This window comes from Peromyscus leucopus, chromosome 10 (assembly GCF_004664715.2).
Source record: "Peromyscus leucopus breed LL Stock chromosome 10, UCI_PerLeu_2.1, whole genome shotgun sequence".
Classification (NCBI taxonomy): Eukaryota; Metazoa; Chordata; class Mammalia; order Rodentia; family Cricetidae; genus Peromyscus; species Peromyscus leucopus.
In genome coordinates this window covers 40,522,300-40,543,267 of record NC_051071.1, presented here as the reverse complement: position 1 = coordinate 40,543,267, position 20,968 = coordinate 40,522,300, and the positions used below count along the sequence as shown (strand labels likewise).

The 20,968-nt window shown below is 46.6% G+C and overlaps 1 protein-coding gene across 3 annotated transcripts in view; it reads left to right on the top strand.

Moving 5' to 3' along the window:
* Window positions 1-20,968, top strand: part of Ccdc149 (coiled-coil domain containing 149) — a 92,255-nt gene that overhangs the window by 34,642 nt on the left and 36,645 nt on the right. For 2 of the 3 annotated variants that reach the window (XM_037209030.1, XM_028865903.2), the window contains exon 4: window positions 14,380-14,487. The exons of the other annotated variant lie outside the window; for it this stretch is intronic. In XM_037209030.1, the coding sequence (XP_037064925.1) occupies window positions 14,380-14,487 (108 nt within the window). The remainder of the gene's footprint in view (window positions 1-14,379; window positions 14,488-20,968) is intronic. 3 annotated transcript variants of the gene reach the window in all.

The following is a 20,968-nucleotide window of genomic DNA, read 5'->3' as shown; positions in this document are numbered from 1 at the left end:
TTGGTGCACTTCTCATGTCTGTTGGTCCATCCTTTTGCCTGAGTTCCTTCTGCTCCCATTTCACATTTCCTTCCTTCCTTCCTTCCTTCCTTCCTTCCTTCTTCCTTCCTTCCTTCCTCCCTCCCTCCCTCCCTTCTTTCTTTCTTTCTTTGATAAAACTGAGAAATTTTTTATCGAGTCTTCTTGTTCTCCTCACACAGCTCCTATTGGAAATTTGTGAAAATTGTTTCATTAAACTGCTGAAAGTGAGCGTCTAAATTTGCTAGATGACAAAAGAGGGTATCTCAATTTAATTTCTTTTAAAATTCTTTTTAAAATGCTGGTTAACAGTAAATTGATTAAATCTGTTAATTTATGGATTAATTTGAACTCACTCCTACGTGTGTGTGAAAAAGTGATCTTTTTCCCATGACAGTTTTCTTAGACTTCCCTTCATTTTGCAATTTTTCTAATTTGCCTCATACTGTGTGTTAGAGGTTTTATGTGCCCCGGTGGTGGTGATGTTAATGGTGGTACATTCTGTTATGGCAGGCTCCTTCACTAGAGCAGGACTTCAGACTGGTGGGTATAGACCAAGATATGGCAACTATCTGTCCTCAGATGTAAGAGTTACCCCAACATCCTGTGTTCAGAGCTGACGGGTGTCTGTGAACACAGTTGATGGTTAATGTACAAGGTATTGCATATAAAATGTATAGGTTCATTATCTTGAGATATCTGATGCTGGTGAACAGTGTCAAGCGCGCACACACACACACACACACACACACACACACACACACACACACACACACACACCGTTTTATCTTTAAATAGCACCGTAGTCCACATCCACCTGTCCAGGCACTAGCTCGCATACTCCTTCCCGCTCTATGTGACTAGCTTATAATGCTCCATGTTTGATCTAAAGTCTAATTTTTCTCTGTGGCTAATTGATGTTTTTTTCTAAACAAAATTACATGGGAGTTTATCATTACTGTTTAAAAACTGAAATCCTTAATCTTGGCTTGCTGGGTGTTTTCGATAGCTGTCGGCAGTCGTCTTCCCTGTGATTTCAGAGTTTGTTAGTATTCATGAAGGAGGCTTCCAGTTTTAAGTGCGTTCGAATTCTGTGACTTTATAATGACACATTTACATTGACTGAAGAGAATCCGATGAATTCCAGTAAGTCTGTCGAGCCGCATCCTTACCGTTCTAAAAATACAAGTTCAAGGTGTCAAACACGACCCCGGTAGCTTTTAATACGGTGCTCAGTCCCCGACCCTTTGGGAATTAACATGATGCTGAAGCTTGGGCTGAGCATCCTTCCTGCCTGGCTTGGAAGTCACTGGCTAGCCCCAGGAGATATAGGATGGGGTGCAAGTAAGAGGATTCTGAACTGTGCCCTGGTCAAGGATGTGACAGCCTTGTGGAACCAGAGGCTCTGAGATGGTTCAGGTAAAGGGCTGTGTGGTCAGCAGTCTCCTGAGATTGTTGTGCCTTTTCTCTCTTCTGAGGCATCTTTAGCAAATACAAATGCAGGGTACCCAGGTAGACTTGAAGTCAGACAGTCAGTGAATACTTTCTGAGGATAAAAATCCATGCCACTCAATGTTGGGGACGCACATACCGAAGTGTAAGTCATCATTTACCTGAAGTTCAAACTCAGCTTACCTGAGAACTCCATTTTTGTGGCAACTGTCAAGGCCACTTCTTCTTGTGGTCAGCTTCCTTCTATGGCTGTATCCCCTGAGCAGGAGGGGCAGAATGCCCAAAGGTCAAGCTTTGTCCTCTAGGTTGGCCCATGAAGGCTATATTCCCATTCTTGGTCTAGCCCCTGAGGGTTATTATGATCTTGGCTTAGGTTGGTCATCTGGGATGGAAGGGTCATTAGCAGTCAGCAATGATGTATTCCAGAATGTGGTGACTCATGAAGACACCTCTAGGTACCTCAGCATTCTCCTCCATAAGATAGGATAAATATGATGCCCACTGTGTGGAGTGTCCACAGCGGGACAGATGATACAGGGCAAGCGGAGTGCTCAGCTCAGCCTGGCACAGGTGAGCTTTAGTGAAGGTGTCTCCTTCCCCTGCTTTTCCTCCTCTACCTCCTCTTCTTCTTCCCCCTTCTCCTTCCCCTCCTCTCCCTCCTTCTGCTTTTTCTTCTCCTCTCACTCCTCCTCTTTTTCCTTCTGTACCTCTTCTGTTTTTCTCTCTTCCTCCTCTCTTTAAATAAAAGTCATTCTCTTCTAGGATGCTACCTGTCCATGGCTCCTAGCTCTCTATAGGACATGATGTCCTTCTTGGGAGCCTTTTGATTGCACTTGGAGTTCAAAGTTGCTTTGGCTGAAGAAATGGTTCCTGGCCTACAGGATCCTCATCAGAATTGCTTGTCCAGTCCTCATGGGAGACAAAAACACAGCTGGTCTGGGGACTAGGGAGGCCAGCTTGAGTGACCCTAGGTTTGCCCTCCAGGTCAACTCTCTTGCTTATCATCCTTTCTCTTAGTGGCCCTGCTTTTTCCTCAGAGTAGGAAATGTGGCCGCTAATGACATTGGAACTATGGAACCTACCTCTTTAGCCTTGAGAAAAAGGCAGTTTCCTGGGTCTCAGGGAAGGGTATAGGCCAGGATTTTAGGGTCAGACAGACTGTGGCTTTCTGCAGGGGTGAGGTGGCTCCCACTGAGCCCCTGAGATGGGTGTTGGTATACAGTGTCATGGTCACCTGCTTTATGTACCTTATTGAAATGATCTAGGAGTAACATATGCTAAGCATAGTCAACCTTACTGTTCACTCATTCTCATTCTTTCAGGCCGCGTGGGTGACCTCATTTAATTCCTGCCCAGTCAAGTGAGGCAGGCTACGGTTATAGTCCGAGATGTCTGATCAGGGTGGAACTGGAAGCTTATGGAGGTTCAGGAAGTTACACATACATGGGATGTAGAAGTCATGTGACTTGCTGGTAAGGAAGTAAAGCTTGAGCTGCCGGTGCTGACTGCTGGGTCCCAGGAGGACCTTAGTGAGCACTTTGCATGTGTCCAGTGCTTCTTTTGACAGGAAGGATTTGGGGTGAAAGAGCCAGAGCTAAGTCCTTGAGTTTGTTGAACTTGGTGCTGTCAAAGCCACCACTCCTTAATCTCACCTTTTGTCCTGGCATCAGCCCCTCACTTTCCAAAGTATCTTGGTATGAATGACCAACAATGCAGTCATTATTAATTCTAATGGTGATACTGTGAATAAGCTGGTAAACAAAATCATTAAATACAGTATGGTAGACAGTAATTGTGCAAAGGAGAGAAAATTGTGGCCAAAAGGTGTGTTCTAGCTGAGTAAATTGGGGGACTGGTCTTGGCATTAGGTAGAAGGCTCTGTCCCCGTATTTTAAAATTTTGTTCCTATTCTTAGATCAGTGAATGGTTTTGACTGGTCTTTTTAAAGTGCCTTATATCAAACCATTCAGAATGGGGAAGAACATGCAGTTGCTTTTTAGACCCTGGTTCCAAGGAGATTTTCCATTTAGCCCAAAACAGACAGTCCATGTGTTTGTAAGGGGAGGCCTGCTCATTTTCTTAACTGCTTTATGAATAGGAAGTGGGGGCACACCCCTGACATGGTGCCATCTAGCCTATGTTGCACATCGATCCCAGATGTGAGCCAGAAGGTGTAGTGTTTAACCCTCCAGCTGCAAAGTGAACGCACCTGGCATGAACAGATGGCACTGAACCAGACCCAACCACCAAGTTAACAGGCAACGTGGAGGTCACAAGATGTGCACACTGCAAAAGGAGTTGCCCACTTTGGTTTTTGCTATCCCATCGTCCTTGTGTCTGCGATGACCATCTCTGACTTGGAAGGACCTCACTAAGCTCCTGCCTGTTCATTTCTTGGAAGAGAGATGCTGTGACCATACCTTGTCATACCTTCTCATCCATTTGGCAATCAGAGATCTACAAACATGTCCAAAGCCGTGGGCTCTCATTCTAGAAGAAGCCCATGTGCTTGTCACAAAAACTTGCCTACCATTTCACAGAGTCATAGATCCTCTGCAGCCTACCTGTGGGTCCTTGGCATTCCACAGACTGCATTTAGAAGTTGTAAATGTATTGAGGGTTCTTCTCATAATTTGATAGAAAATAGTAGTACATCCTTAGTTGTTGTAGTGCTATGTGCTTTCTAAGAGACTATAGAGATGTTCATGTTGATATGTGTAAGTCCTGCTATGACCCGAGGTCATGTTTGTGAGGTGAATCTTTCGCAAAGGAAATGTCGTGATATCCCAGTCCAGTGAATTCAAGTATAGTCTTTTGCTTGCTGGCTGGCTTACCCTAGGCAAGCTGAATAACCTCGCTGAGCCTCCATTGCATCCTCATCAAAATGGAGATACTAATGAGACATATTCATGAAGTTTTTTTGAGCAACTTCTGTAGGCAGGTTTCTAATGTGTTGTATTAGTCAGGGTTCTCCAGAGGAACAGAATATATCGAATGAATCTTATATATTAATAATTTATAATCAAAATACTTGGGAGTTATTCTGGGAGCCACTACCAAGCAGAAACAAAATCACAATGTCCGGATCAGGCAAATATATATATGGGATTTATTAGAGTGCCTTACACGGCTGTGGTCCAGCTAGTCCAACAATGGCTGTCTACCAATGGAAGTCCAAGAATCCACGAGGCTGGATGTCTCAGCTGGTCTTCAGTGTATGCTAGAATACCAAAGTAGGCTCTAATGCTAGTGAAGGAAATAACTTGCCAGCAAGAGCAAGGGCAATCAAAGAGCTAGACCTTCCTTCTTCCAAGTCTTTTATACAGGCTGCCAGCAGAGGGTGTGGCCTAAATAAGAGGTGGACCTTCCCATCTCAAATAATCCTTAGTAAAAGTGGGTCTTCTCATGTCAAATGATAGAATTAAGAAAAATCCCTTATGGGTTTTCCCAGCCACTTGAGGTTTAGTCAATTCCAGATGTAGTCAAGTTGACAACCAAGAATAGCCACTCTATGCCTTTGCCTAGTAGTTGGTGATTGCTTAGTGTATGCCAGGTCTTGTATAATTTTCTTGGAATTATCCAAGGCCATACAGCAGATTCACAGAGCATGACTAGATTCTAGATGACTCTGTATGTGGTGATAATTTGGTTCAGGGTTTTGCTTCTATCTTTGATTTGTAGACTTCTTGAGCAAGTCAGTACCATTAGTCCAGCCCATTTTGGAAGTCCTGTTCAGAGCCCTCTGCCAAGCAGTGGTGGAGAACCAGAAATGGAGGTAGGGTTTTTTTTTTTTTTTTTTTTTTTTTTTTTTTTTTTTTTGGTTTTTTGGTTTTTTTTCGAGACAGGGTTTCTCTGTGTAGCTTTGCACCTTTCCTGGAACTCACTTGGTAGCCCAGGCTGGCCTCGAACTCACAGAGAGATCCACCTGGCTCTGCCTCCCGAGTGCTGGGATTAAAGGCGTGCACCACCACCGCCCGGCTGGAGGTAGGGTTTTTACACTAAGCTGTCATGAAGAATCCACCAGAGAATGCTCAGACATGGGTTTAAGTCAATGAAAAGTCTGTAGTATCTGACTGGAGATGATACTGGGTGTTTGGGAATCTCAGTCCCAACCCTTTTTTAGAGTGAACTTTGAAGCATAAAAACAATATCCTGGGTTGACTGGCTTCGGGTAGTAAGAACAATTAGCCAGAAATGGAACTACAGAAGCCAAAACAGAACTACAAAGCAAGATTAGTACATTTAGAGACTTTCCCAGAGCTATGGACTTTGATGGTTTAGGTCTTTGTTTTTGTTTTGGCACGTGGTACTGCCTACATGCTGAGTTTTATGGTCTGAATGATACTTCCATCATGGCGTCAGTTGTGCTAAGGTTTGGGAACCTGTTACATAAGCTAGTCTTCTTTCTGGTGGCCACCAGCCACTGACCATAATTTTGTCTGTCTTTTTTTCCCTTCTTTCTTAATCTCCTTAAAACACAGACTTGAACTTCATGCTTGTAAATTCTAGGAATATAGTTGTCATGCCTTCCTTTTGGACCTTGGAATTCTTTTTCAAAAAACTCAATTTCCAGTGGCAAATCAGCCGTTCAAGAAGCTGTGAAAAAACCAAGACAACAGCGATTGCACTAATAGCTTCTCGTGGGATAGTGAAATGAAAACGTCTTTGCATTACTCCAGGCAGAACTGTACACAGCGCTCCCCTTTGCACTGCGCGGAGAGATCACGGGAAGATCTCAAACGACCTTTTAAATATTTTTCTTTTGCTAAACAAGCACTTCCCGTGAAGGAGACAAAGGGGAATTGAGATGATCTTGGGTTAATCTTCTTAGGTGATGGGATTTCTTTTGGGTCACACTTCTCCTCCCCAAACTCCTCCTTGAACAGACAGTCAAACACATCTTTAATATCTTTGTCTTTGGTTGTTTGATTTCAAGCACAAGTACCCTGGGAGGCATCTCCCCTGGCCCACCAGGGAGCCTTTGCTTTCTTGCCTCTAAAAAGGAATGGCTTATTTATACAGTGACATGCGCAAGATGACAGCTCTGGAGAAAACGGAGTGTGGAGTGGCCCTGTGCAGGAAAGGAGGGGGGCTTTTATTTCAGCAAAGTCTTCTTGGTCAAGCTTATTTTAGTCCCCAGGGCTCCCAAATCAGAATGACTTTGTACACGAATCCTGGTTTGATGCTCGGAACCTAAATCTTCCTTCAAAGACTTCAAGTGCTTTGAGGTGTTCTTTCTGAACACTTTGAAAGGAGTGACTTAACTGTCGCACTAGGGACGCTAGGAGGCAACCCAGGTCCAGCTGCTCCGAGCCCTCCCCAACAGGACTGCGGCTCCATCCTGACTACCACACTCTGCCAGTTCTCCTAACAACTTGACATGGAGTGTGGGTGTGCCCCTGATTCATAGGCTCACTCTAAAGCACTTGGGAGTTATTCTGGGAGCCGCCAGCAAGCAGAAGCAAAATCCTAATGTCCTGGATCAGGCAAATATTTAGTTAAGCTGTGCCTTCCCTGAAGTCACTTATCAGGTTTGCCTGGGAAGACATTCGTCTGGGAGGGTGGTGGAGACTGAGGTAGGGGGAGGCTGCCGCGCTGCCCCAAACTATGAACAGTACGCGCGCACTGTCTGTAGCTGGTGTTTGTAAGTAAGGGGGCTGCCCACGTGGTGGAGGTTACTGCTCTGGCAGTCTCTATAAGCAGGGGCCTTTTGCTAAGCAAGTTTTGCTCCATTACTGCGAGCATAGGAGCTACCGCTGGACCAAGACGGCATCGTGGACACTGCAATTACATTTGCCCTCTGTTGTAGACGTTAAGAACACTGATGTTTCATCATCAATGTAGGGTATATATTTTTAAATGTATTTTTGCTTTATCTTGGACTATGGCCCACAGAAGCTGTGGATCCCAGAGGCCCAGGATTCAAACTTCTCAGTGCAGTGCAACTCGGCAGTGTTCTCTGAGTCTGGTCTCCATTTCTTTCTCTCCTTTCTTGAGAAAGTCAAGGATTTGCTTCTTTTTCTGTCCCATCTTATTTTTGTTTTGTTTTTGACTTCCTCTTCTGATAAGTCTGTAAACTGAGAGGTATGTTATAAGACTTCCTAGTATATATCAGTTATTTATGTATTGTGTGTGTGTGTGTGTGTGTGTGTGTGCGTGTGTGTGTGCACCAATGTGAGTTTGGGTACCTGAGGAGGTCAGAGGTGTCCATTCCTCCTGAGGCTGGTGTTGCAGACAGTTATGAGTTACTTGATAAAGGTACTGGGAATTGAACTCAGGTCCTCTGGAAGGACAATACACAGTCATGACTGCCAAGACTGAGGCTAAGATTGAGTGACCTCTCCAGCCCAAGCCCTATCATTTTATATTATGATGTCGACTAACCTTTCCATGGCTTGATGACTAAGACGATGTGTATCTAACAGATTCCAGAGGACTTGCAGAAGGGAGACTAAGTTTCCCCAGTGAGATTTCCGACCAAAAGGTGGCCACAAGGTTTGGGTGAGAGGTGCTGGCTCCCTGATGTCTTCATATTAGCCATCAAGAGGTATGACAATTGCCCTGCGCACAAATCTGACCGGGGCAGAGGCAGGTGACTGAGTTCGACAGCTGGACAAAAAAAAAAAAAAAAAAAATGTTCGAAAAAAAAAAAAAAAAAAAAAAAAAAAAAAGATGACAATGCCTGCGAACATTCCCAGGGCACACTGTCTCACATTAGCTTGGGGAGATGCTCAGGCACACAGCTGTCTTAGTTGGGGTTTCTATTGCTGTGATAAAACACCATGACCAAAAGCTACTTTGAGGGAAAGGGTTTATTTCACCTTACAACATATAAGTTCATCATCCGGGGAAGTCAGAGTAGGGACTCAAGGCAGGAACCTGGAGGTAGTAACTGATGCAGAGGCCATGGAGGAGAGCTACTTCCTTGCTGGCTTAGCTTGTGATTGCCTTCTTAGAGCTACCAACCCATGGATGGCACTGCCCACAATGAACTGGGCCCTCTGACATCAATCATCATTCAAGAAAATGCACCCCAGACTTGCCCACAGACCAATCCTAAAGAGGCATTTTTTTTTCCTCAACTAAGATTCTTTCTTCCCAGATGACCCTAGCTTGTGTCAGGTTGGCATTAAAAATTAGCCAGGGTAGTGTGCACCATCCATGCCTCGTCCGTCCATCCATCCTGTGCTGGTCCCTGAGCTTCCCCTTGTTAAAGGAAAGGGTCTCCAGAATGGAGTGTGCCAGTAGCCTTTGAACCTCACCTCTCCCAACTTGTTACTAAGGTTATATGTTATGTGTACGTTTGGGTCTACGTGTGAATGGGCAGGAGTGTAAGGGTGTTCGTGGAATAAGAAAAGCATGTCTGAGCCCCTGGAGCTGGTGTTATAAGCAGTTGAAAGCTCTGGATCTCTGGAAGAGCAGCAAGTGCTCTTAATCAAAAAACCATCTCGGGGCTGGAGAGATGGCTCAGAGGTTAAGAGCACTGACTGTTCTTCCAGAGGTCCTGAGTTCAATTCCCAGCAACCACATGGTGGCTCACAACCATCTGTGATGAGATCTGGTGCCCTCTTCTGGCTTGCAGGATACATGCAAGCAGAACACTGTAAACATAATAAATAAACAACATAATAAATAAATAAATATATATATAAAATAATAATAATAATAAAAAATCTCATCACTCTCTGTCCCTATTTTATTCCATCAACTCTTTTTTTCCCATCTCCACCAAATTATAATTTTTGATTATATCTTATTTATCTCTGTGTGTGCCCATGAGGTCAAAGGATGGTTTTAGGGAGTTAGCTCTCTCCTTCTGCCATGAGGGTCCCAGGGATCGAACTCACATGTCAGTCTCAGCAGGCACTTCCACTGACTGAGCCTGCTCACTGGTCATAACTTGAGTAGACAAACTCCTAGACCGCTAGAGTGACTTACAGGTATAAGTATTCTATAGTTTGCCCACTGTATTCTGCATGTACTCCTATTACCAAGGAGAATATGCCAGCCTTTTCTAGCTTGATCTGAATATTTAAAAGAGGCTTCTTTGTGTACCTTTTTGAGCTTTTCTGCTGGGCCACCACCTGGCCTGGAGCTGGAAAGAAGCTTCCTCCCGGGCCTGTCTCCCTTCCCTCGGAAACTTAGCTCGTTGCCACATTCTCCCTGACATTTCCTTCACGAAGTGCTATTCCAACCTGATGGTCACGGAGTCCTTCTCAATAGCAGGAAGACAAAGCACTCTGCATAGCGGATAAATTATAAGCAGCCACCACCTGCTCGCTTGATGGATTGTTAGAGCAAGTGAGTGAGTCATGGGTGTTATTTTTGGTCAGGAGAATTGTGTGAACTTTGCTCCTCTATTCCAAGCTCTTGAAAGTGTGCCACCCTCCCCCTTACCCCTCTGCTTTAAGGTATTTCTCGTGGAATTGGGTACCCTAGCAGAATAGTCATTTTGGGGTTTTTAGTTAGTGTTTCAGAGTTGAGAAGGTGGAAGGCTTGAATAGAGAAGGACTGTGTGCTGACAACCCCACTGGATAAGTTTAAAAGAAAATTATAGGTACTTGCTTTAAGGCAAGGGTTCCCCTCCCTTCTACTGCTACCCCTGAAGTCAGGTTCAAGGCTGGGGTAGATGTACTGTGAACTCACAGTCCCAGAAGTATTGTGGTTCCAACAGACCACCACCATGGCATTGTGGGTGATGGCAGGATGCCAGGCTATTGTGGTTGCATTCTTTTCAGCTGGGCTACATACTAAATAAGGTTTGATGACCATGGCTCTGGTTCTCTGAATGCCTTTCCTGTTGCAGCCCAAACCTCTACCCCAGTGTTCTCTGGGATCATGGGTGTTCATCATGGGTTTCTGTCCTGCTCTATGTCCAAATGTCCAGGAGCACCAGGGTCAGCACTTATTAGAGTGAGGCCCTAGGTCTGGAGCCATGATGCATCCTAATTGTTCCTGGTTCGTGACAAGATAGACAGGGAAATTGGGAGCAGGCTTTCAGAGGCTTTTTAGAACCGTCTTATGGGCATGGCTTTGAAACACAGGGCTTTCTTAAATTTATTTTCCTAATAATTCATGTTGGCTGCATCTCACAAAAGCACTCATTGATAAGGAATGGACTGAGGAATGCTGCTCTCTTGCTGCACGAGATGAGTTACTCTGGCTTTGCTAATTCAGTGGCAGTGGTCCTTGAATCTCAGGGTCTCCCCTCCTCACCAGGGGATCAAGCCATTGTTGATTGAAAAGCGAAGTTTGAGGGTGTGGCCATCTTGGTGCTTTGGTTTTCTTGTAAGTTTTGATTGCTGCTCATGGAAAGGTGCAGGAGGCCATGGCTCCTCCCCTGAGACCATCCTTCTTGCCTAGTACCTGTCCCTCCATCTGGGAGGATGCTTCTGCTAGCTTCCTAAAGCCCATGAGCCTAGCTAACGTCAGGGAACTTTCTGAAGTTCAGTGGGAGCAAGGCACAGGGAAGGAACCAGGAAATGTCAATCAAGAACATCTTTTACCTTCACTACCTGGACCCAGCCTGTCCTGTGTCGTTGAACTGCTCCCTCTCCCCCGCCCAAAGAACTCTGGGATGTGAGGTGAGGAATGCCCCTTTCCTGCTCAGATCCTTGCCCCCAGGGTACCCACAAGGCCTACCACCTCCTTTTTAATGCCACCTCCTCTGCACACTCTGTTTCCTGTACTTCATTTCCCCCAGAAGCTTAAGACCTGACCTAGTGAGTCACTCTCCTTCTGTACCATGTCATACAACATGTAATTTACATGTGAGTTACATGTGAGTTCCCGAGAGCACAGAGTTTTGTCTGTTTGGGTCATGGCTGCATCCCTAGACCTCAGACAGTGCCCAGCACAAAGCAAATGCCCAATAGTCATGTGTGTAAATAAATGAGTAAACAATGAACAATATAGGTACAGAATCATAAAGAACCAGCTGTGGCCAAAGAGGGACCTGCTGTATCCCCACAACTCTGTCTTCGGGGTATTCGAGTTAGAGCCGTGGGGGAGGGGCTTTAGGCAGCACCCCCTGGGTGCCCAGCCTCGGGTTCAGTATTCTATGTTTACTGTGCACCTTTCAGGTCACCACATGGAAAGTTCAGTGTTAGTTCCCTTCTGCAGATGGAGAAAAATCCCCCCACTCCCACCCCGCAGCTAGTGACCAAACTGGGAAGTCACTTTGATTCCCCACTGGGGAAGTCACTTTGATTCCCCACCGGGGAACTCCCCACAGTCAGGTGGGAGCAGTGGTTCCTTGTTTCTCTGCTTACAAAAGGGAGTCTAACTTTCCTCACCCACCATCAACTTTCTATCTCATGAGAGCAGAATTCTGGGAAAGTGGGAAGCAAGATATTGTAAGCTACGAGCCATGCAAATATGGGACTGAAGATTTAGATTGTACTGTGGAGTGGAGATTGTATTAGGGAAAGGAGCCTGGAACCCAAGGGGCTGAGGACTTGTCCCAGGCAAGGCTGCATGCTAGGCACTGGTTTCAGTACTTGGTGTTCTTCCTCCCATTGCCAAGGCTGGAACCTCCAGCTCAACGTCTCATCTCCCCTTTTAGCTGTGTTAGAGGAGGGGGGCGGGAGAGAGAGAGACCCAAGTTCCTCGCCCTTCATGGAACTTATGCTTTAGCAGGGACAGGGAGTCAGGAAATAAACAGCGAGCAATAAACCATGAAGTAAATTATATGGTATGTTAGGGGATGGCACGCGCCTCAGACAAAAGGCACAGGAGCAAAGAGAAGGGTGGCCGTGTTAAATCCAGTGGGGGGGGGGTCCTGTGGGGACCAGTGACCTCTATGCAAAAGCCTGAAGGAGTTGACACAGGGTTTGGGCACCAAGATGGAATCAGACCTAGCGTGGAGGAAGAAGGAGTGAGAATGGATGGAGGTCAGGTACCTGGGAGGAATGGACAGGAGGCAGTCCCAACCAGTGGGCTGTGGAGGCCCGATCGGAGGGGGATTTAAGAACGGGTGAAAATTTCATCTTTATATTCTTTCCCTTGCTGCCTTTTCCTACCCCACATAATCATGCCCTGAAGTAGCATTGGAGGCCTTGGAGACATGGCCACTAGAGAAGGGTTGTCCATCTATGCCTCTGGATTTGGGTTTCCTCAACTTCAGCATGACGGAATCTGGGGACTTATCTCCGTGTGCACCCCTTTGAGTGACTGCTGTGAGGCACCAGCTTTCTCCTCCCTTCCTCCTTTAATCCCGAGGCTTCAGACACGCGCGCGCACACACATACACACACACACACACACACACACACACACACACACACACACACAAGCCCCGTGTGCCCGGCTGCCTTGCTCGGTGGTGGTCTTTGCCAAAGGCAGTGAGGACACGATCAGTCGGGTGAGAGTCAGAACAAGCTATGGTTTGTAAAATAAGGGCAGGTTTCTGTAGAACGGGGAACAAGGGCAAGCTGACGACTGAGTGGAGGGAACCATGAAGCTGTGCAGGGGGTGTCAAGAGTTCAGGGGAGCCCCAAGAGGAGATGAGTGTGTGTCGGATGGTGCGAACAGTGCTGCTCTGGGGAAAGGAATGGAGCTGGCTGGCTAGGTGAGCCCCCCCAACAGGGTCGGTACCCCAGGTCTAGATAGAAGTTAGAGGAAGCTTGTGAGAGGAGAAGCTTCTGGGGGTGGGGGTGTTCTGAAGACTGCGGTGGAAAGCAATAGCCTGGGCTCTTTGGCACCATGGGAACCACCATCAGGAAACAATGAGATGGGAGACTAAGGAATCACAACTGGACCCCAATGTTGGAAACAGCTGCCTTTAGAACGGCAACCGAGGTTCTGGGCATTCAGCCTGGGGAGGTGGCGTCGTGGGTAACGTGCTTGCTGCAAAAGCATGGGGACTGAGTCTGATCACCAGTACACATGCAAAAGGTAGGCATGGCAGCATACAAGTGCAATCCCACTGTTGGGGAGACAGAGACAAGGGGGATCCTTAGGGGTCACTGGCCAGATAGCCTATGGAATTGGTGGGCTCCAGGTTCAGGGAGAGACTGTCTCAAGTAAATAAGGTGGCGAGCAGTTGAGAAAAACATTCAATGTCAACCTCTGTCCTCCACATGTGTGGACACACATATGTACACACATGCACATACAAGCATACACACTGATTCTGGGCACTGAAGTAGCAAAGAAGAGCTCATTTAACAAGACACATCTGAAAGAGGAGAAGAAATGATCTAAATGGGACAAAGAAGGCTTTCTTACATTCCCGGCCCTAATTGGAGGGCTGAACGCTATCCATTGGAAAGTGGACATTTTATTACCTGTGTGTATGTGTGTGGAGGGGGTATATACACACAAGCATGTGCTTGTGAGGGTGCAGAGGCCGGAGGAGGACATCAGGGGTCCTGCGCAACCACTCTTCACCTTATTCCCTCCAGACAGGCTCTGTCACGGAGCTTTGAGCTAGGCTAGCAGCCAGCAAGCCCCAGACGTCTTCCTGCCTCCTTCCCGACAGCACCAGGGTTATATCTGTGTACACAGTCACACCTGACTTTTTATGTCGGGGTTGGGGATTTGAACTCAGGTCCTTATGCTTGCACAGCAAGCCCCCTCCCCCCCAAAAAAATAGACATCTTAGTGACAAGCTCTTAGGGAAGTTTTGAAATAGTCAAATACAACTGATTCCTCTGTAACCGGTCCATTTTTGTGAGCCATTCTGGAGATGGACCCCCCCTAAATAATGGAGGCTTGCTGGCCACTTCACCCCTGTCTCCTTGAGCTGTCACTGAGTGATGGCCATGCTTGCTGCTTTCACACACATTCACTTGCACTGGACTCTGTGGGATCCGGCTGAGCTGGATGCCGGCATCCATAATGTCAGGAAAACCCACATTTGTTCATACCTCCATCCTGACTGCTCTTGCGCTGTGTTCATATTTCCAGGCTAATCTTGCACAGCTGTTGAGAGACTCTCAGGACAGGAATAAACATCTGGGAGAAGAAATTAAAGAACTCCGGCAGAGGCTTGGCGAGGTCCAGGGTGACAATAAGGTACTGTGACTGTTGACAGGGAAAGGCTCACTGCGTGAGCGTGCCCTGGAAGTTTCTGTGTATGTAGCACATCAGGAAACGCACTGTGGCATTGGTTGAAAAGACGGTTAGAGATTTTTATATTTGCAATAATGAAAATTCACAGTTTAGCGTTTGCTGTTATCATGGCCCCTTTGTGTGTGCACACGTGCGTGCGCATGTGTGTGTGTTTCTGAGCAGTCCTAAAATATTGTTCCAACCCATTCTAGAACTTTCATTATATTCAGCTTGGTGGTAGACAACATGTGGTTGAAGGCGAAAATAAAACCAAATGTGATACTTCCTCCCTTCTATACAAATAATGGATTTGTGGCTCTGATGATTTGAATTTTAAGTAGTCATTCTACTAATGATGTTCACATCACCAATTTACTTTATTGCTAAATTTGGCAATTTGTATGGAACATTGCTCAAAATCCACTGCTCGGCATTAATCAAACTCCCCTGTTGGCAACGTTAATTATAAAATATGAACTCATAAACTCCAAACTAAATGTGTGCACTCGCTCACTCCCAGCTGAAGCTACGAACAAAAGTACAATTGAAAGAGAGAAGAAAAACTATCGAAGTTAAATTCTGTTCCCCCAAATAATTTTCCGTTTTGCCCGGCATGGACAGATTCATTTTCAGCCCTTCGCCAGAGGCGGTGTTTCCAACAGAGAGGGCGTTGGATTTCGAGTCGGAAATGCTGTATTGTGTCTCTGTGTGTTCAGGGGTGCTATCTTGGGGAGACGTTTTTTGAGACGTTATCAAATTCCTTGAAAAATGAAGATAGTTTTCTCTTCTGTGGGGAGTTGTTGGTTATCAGAAAGCACCATTTTGAAAGATGTTCATTTTAGAAAAGAAAAGAAAATAAAAAAGGAAAAACATGTTTAGTACCCTTTGGGAGACAGTCGCCTAGAGAGGACCCTTCCACAAGAAAAGATCAGAAAGGCCAGTGCTGACTGCTGGGGGGAAGCCCGGATGGTCTGGATATGGTGTTGTTCCTGCATCCTACCCCCACCCCTGCTGTGCACTGGAAATTTGGCATAGGATAAAAGCAACTTGAGGAAGCGTCATGGAGGAAGGTATGGTAACAGGAACAGGAAGTGGAAGCAGGAAGAGATGGTACTGGCTAAGTTTTCTCCTCTTATTTAGTTCCGGACTCCAGCCGGTAGGCACCCATAGCCACGTTTAGATGAGTCTTCCCACTTCATTTAAACTAACCTAGGAAGTTCCTCACAGCCATGCTCAGTCATTTGTTTCTGTGGTGATTTAAGTCATGTCTAGCTGTCAATCACGACTACCCACCACCGTCTCCAGTCACAGTTCTGAAAGGAGCTAGGACCTTTAGAAGTGGGGTCTATTAGGTTGGGTCATGAGTGCGCTCACATGGGGATGACTTACTGCCTGTTTACTGGAGCAAATCGGGTTTCTAGTTGATCACAAGGTCAGTGTCATAGGAGCAGCTGACCCTTCTCTGCTCCCTCACTTCCCCCCTGTCCTGCTGACACCTTCTGTATCCACCATACTGCAGCCATGAGGACTAGGAGTCCTCTGAAGACGTGAGCCAAGAAAACTTCTTTACTTTATAACGTGCCCAGCCATGGGTGTTTTGTTATCGTAATGGAAGATGAGGTTGGAGAAATGACTCAGCAGTTAAGAGTACTTGTGGCCGGTGTTTGGAACCCAGAGTTTAGATTTTGGCATCTGTTTAATGAGTCAGATGTCCTGAATGTGTCTGTCACTCCTGTTCTGAGTTGGGGCAAAGACAGGAGATTCTCTGGCTTGATGGCTTCCAGCCTAGTGAAGAAAACTAGAGTCCCAGGTTCATGGAGAGATCATATGTCAAAAGGAATCCATGAAGCATGACAGAGAATACCCAAGGCACTCTTTTATTCTCTGAGAGCAGTGCACATCGACATTTTATTTTAGCTCACAGTTCCAGGACATATAGTGTTATATTAAATGAAGTAAATATATAAATAAAAATATTTTTAAATGCACTAAGTCTTCATTTATCTATTTTTGAGACAGGATTTCACCTAGAGTTCAGGCTGACCTGGAATTCGTATGTAGATTATACCAACCTTGGCCTCACAGAGATCCACCTGCCTCTGCTGGGATTAAAGGGGCATACTTCCACTCTTTCCCATCTACCTACTATAAAATAGATAAATAAATAAACCTCTGTCGTTAACATAAATTTGAAAAATTAGGCTCTGGTATTCCTGCTTGTGAAATAGGGGTGAGGAAGAGTGCCGAGAAAAAGGTTCTCATTAGCACCCCAGAGGCTCAGCAGGCTCCTATGTGGCAGATGCATCGCATAGGTCAGAGATCAAAGGTCAGCTCTGGCAGTTCCTTTCTGCAGCAGTAACAAGAGAGCACGGTCTTTCTAATGAAATGTGTAGTCGTTTTCTTTAAGCTCATAAAAATACAAAGCAGATTTTGGAGGCACCATAAACCCCCTGAAACAGTTTGAAAGTGTGATTATTTCTGATTCATGCTTTTTTGTTAGTGTATTATTTCCCTGTTTCCTCTTGTTATTCTGAGCTACCCCTGATTTTAACTTTTCTAATTACCTTTCTGCTTTGCCGGTTGGTTACATCTTGATCTTTTGCATCCCCATCCCCAAGCCCCCGTGTGTGTGTGTGTGTGTGTGTGTGTGTGTGTGTGTGTGTATGTGTGTGTGTGTGTGTCGCGCGCGCGCGCATGTGCAGAGGTTGCTCTCCGAAATCTTTCTCCACAGCTCTTCGCCTTGTCCTTTGAGGCAGGGTCTCTCAATCAAACCCGGAGTTTCCAGATCTGTCTGATCTCAGTAGCTCACTTGCTCTAGGCATGGCCCGTCTCCACATTGTGAACTTGGAATCACAGGGAAGCCGCTCCACTCTCCTGGCATTTTTGTGGCTTTGGAGTCCTCCTGCTTGTACAGCAAGGACCTCAACCACCGAGCCATTTCTCCAGTCTTCTTTTGCCTTTTAAGCTTAAGAAATTTGAGGAAGTATCTATGGCAGTTGATATTTCAAGGGAAGCAAAGGTGGCTGTGGTGTGTGTGCGCGTGTGTGCGTGTGTGCGTGTGTGCGTGTGTGTGTGTGTGTGTGTGTGTGTGTGTGTGTGTGTGTGTATGCGCATGCCCAAGCCTGGGCTTCTTCCCCTCAGTTGTTGTCTGAAAGCTGTAATTTGCACATATGTCAGCTTGTATCCAAGGGTTTGGATGTAGTGACTCATTTGTGGCCTATGGAGTAATCTGTCTGCTGAAAGGTACCTGGAGGCTGTTATCTTGTTCACCAAACCCCTGCTCAGTATCTGGTTCCTCCTCTTAAAAAAAAAAAAAAAACAAGGACACGGCAGCAAGCCCCAGAGTCACCATTCTGTTCTTTGCATCTGCAGTTTTGAGGCTCATGGCCACCCACCTCCAGGCCTTGATAAGGTCGATCCTTCCACAGTGGTACTAGACTTCTTGAAACTGAAGGCCCTGTTCAAAGGTGGCTGGGGCTGTGTGACAGAGAGAGAACTGGTTAAGCCTTTGAGGTCTTTGTGTGTGTGTGTGTGTGTGTGTGTGTGTGTGTGTGTGTGTGTATGTGTGTTGTGGTGGCGGTGGTTTTGATGGTTGTTTATTTGTGTTGTTTTGATCCATTATACCATGTGGGGCTCCCACTCTTCTTTCATCTTCCGGATGCAGACCATGTCCTTGTCACCGTGTGCCAGGCATCCATGGTCTGTCCACTGCGGGGTTTCTCCAGCCACAGTCTGGCTGATAGCATCTTCTTCATGCAGATTTCAGCTGATCTGCCATGCATGCCTTGTGTGGTAGGATCTTGGCACCTATTATGTACTCTGGGGCCTTCTCCTCGACTCCCCTTCCCATCCACTCCCATTCCAGTCAGATCGTGGATTAAATGTCATCTTAGCCAGCTCTCAGGTGTCAGTTCCTACATGCCCTCACTGCTTGGCTCTGCTTCTCCAACTGACACGTGTGTGGCCCTGTACCCCATCCCCCCCCCAGGGGGTGCTCTGAAGATGAGGGCTCCGCCCATGCTACAGTCTAGGACCCTTCTTAGTAAACCTCCCGGGAAGGGGCGGAATGCATTGACTGGGTGAGCAGTGCTGTGAAGGGATACAGGGAACCAAAGGAAGGGCAAAGGGACTGGCGTGGTGACTCATGAGTAATCTCAGTGCTTGGGAGTCAGAGGCAGGAGGATCTTGGGATCAAGACCAGCCAAGATGAGAGTGGGACAAAGGAGTTCAAGTGAGAGAGAGAAGACAAGAGGAGAGCACAGATCCTCCATTCCACATCACCACACTGCTTGGTGTGAGGAACTCAGAAACAGAAACACAAGCTCTAGAAACGCAAAATGTCCCAGCAAGGGACAAACAGCAACTCCAGCTGGGAGCCCTTGGGTAGACCTGATAGGTGCAAGGGCAGAGGACCAATTCTGGCGACCATAGGATACCCATGCCAATCCTACTCATGGTCGGCCCCATTCCACTCAGTATACTTAAAGCCTGGGTATTTGCTGCTTGCAGACCAAGCAGAGACCAAGGACAGTGTTTGCTGGACACCTCACCTGTGGGAAGTGTCTCCAAGCTGCCATTTTAATAGTGACCCTTCCCCATGCCACAAGAAGGCAGGCTGTAGGCATTAAGCACACATGAGCACTGAGGTGACAGGAACTGGCCTGCCTTGGATATTTCAGAGAGACTGTTTTTTCTATTTGTTCAGCTAGAACCTTGGCGTCCTACACTTCATAAAGCACTTCCAAATGGCTTCTGGAGGGTTTGCAACTACAGCAGCTAGGACCACTTTGTATTTGCATAAGCTGAGGAGAGGCAGGCATCTTGTGACATGTCCGGGAGCACTCAGAACTCATCACTACCTGACCTCCCTCTGACTGGTGCTCAAGAATTGGGAAGAGGAGCAAGAATGCACCCAGATAAATATAAACTCCAAACCCAAACCAGATGAGAGGTGTGACAGCTGAAAACCCACCTGCAGCTGCTCCTTCCTCAGAATTTCAGGGTTTTTGTTGTTGTTTGTTTTGTTTTTGGTATGGATGTGTTTGCACATGTGTGGGTGATTGCAAGTGCATGTATGTGCTTGTACATGTTTGTGCATACATGTGGAGACTAGGGATTGATTTCAGGTGTTTTCCTCAATCCCTTTCCTTGTATTTTTTTTTTTTTTTTTTTTTTGAGACAGGGTCTCTTTCTGAATTTGGAACTTGCTAGCCAGCAAGGCTCAGGGATCCCCCTGTCTCCACCTCCTCCGCATGGGGATTAGACATTTCAGTGTTTAAAGGTCAATGAGGACTCTGGGGAAGAAAGTCTCCAGGTTCCACTCATTACCTTGGGGAAATTCTGAGGATGATGCAGGGTTCATCTGTGTTCATTGTGTTCATCTGTGAGAGGAAAGAGCCAGTTATGTGGGAAGGACCCCCGCCCCCATGCATCTGTACTGGGCCTGCTCTGAATGGCCTTAACACCCCTGGCCTTTGCCTGCCTTTTCTTCTAGACATGGAATAGAAGGAAGGGTAAGGGGATGGAACGTGGCAGGAGAAGGGACCCCTGTGGATCTAAAAGTTCAACAGAAAGCTTGTAGAGGCTATCTGGGTCTTAAGAGGGGAGCTGGCACCAGCTCTCTGGCAGAGACAGCCCAGCTTCTGGAACACAGCCAGCTTTCTTGGCAGAAGGACTGACGTCATAGCAAACATCAGGCACCTGTTTTAGTCAGGGTCACTATTGCTGTGATGAACACTATGGCCAAAGCAACTAGGGGAGGAAAGGGTTTATTCAGCTTATACATCACATCACAGTTCATCACTGAAGGAAGTCAGGACAAGAACTCAACCAGGGCAGGAACTTGGAGGCAGGAGCTGTTGCAGAGGCCATGGAGGAGTGCTGCTTACTGGCTTGCTCATGGTTTGCAAAGCCTTTCCTATAGAACCCAGGGCCACCAGACCGGGGTGGCACCACCCACAATGGTCTGGGCCCTCCTCCCCCTTCAATCATTAGTTAAGAAAATATTCTACAGGCTTGCCTACAGCCTGGTCTTATGGAGGCATTTTCTCAATCAAAGTGCCCTCCCTTTGCATGACTGTAGCTTATATCAAGTTGACATAAAACTAACCAGCACACCACCAAACTGATGCCTATGATCTTGGAATGATTCCCTTCCCAGAAGGATCTGGCTGAAGAGCAGCAGCGGAGACAGCCCAGGAGTCCCCATCTTTGGGCATGCTTAGACCCAAGTGTGTGCCAGTGTGTGAGTGGTCCGAAGAAATTCAGTCATTTTCTGGGGTCTCTGTCTGCTCATCTGTAAAATGCCCGTCAGTGGTGGCCAGGCTTCTTTCTGTGTTCACTCCCACACACCTGGTGACTTCCTGTATTCTAGCAGCTAACGTTGCATAAGAGGCCGAGAAACACAAAGTTCCCCACTAGGGAACGTAAAGGCTGATTGGGGAGA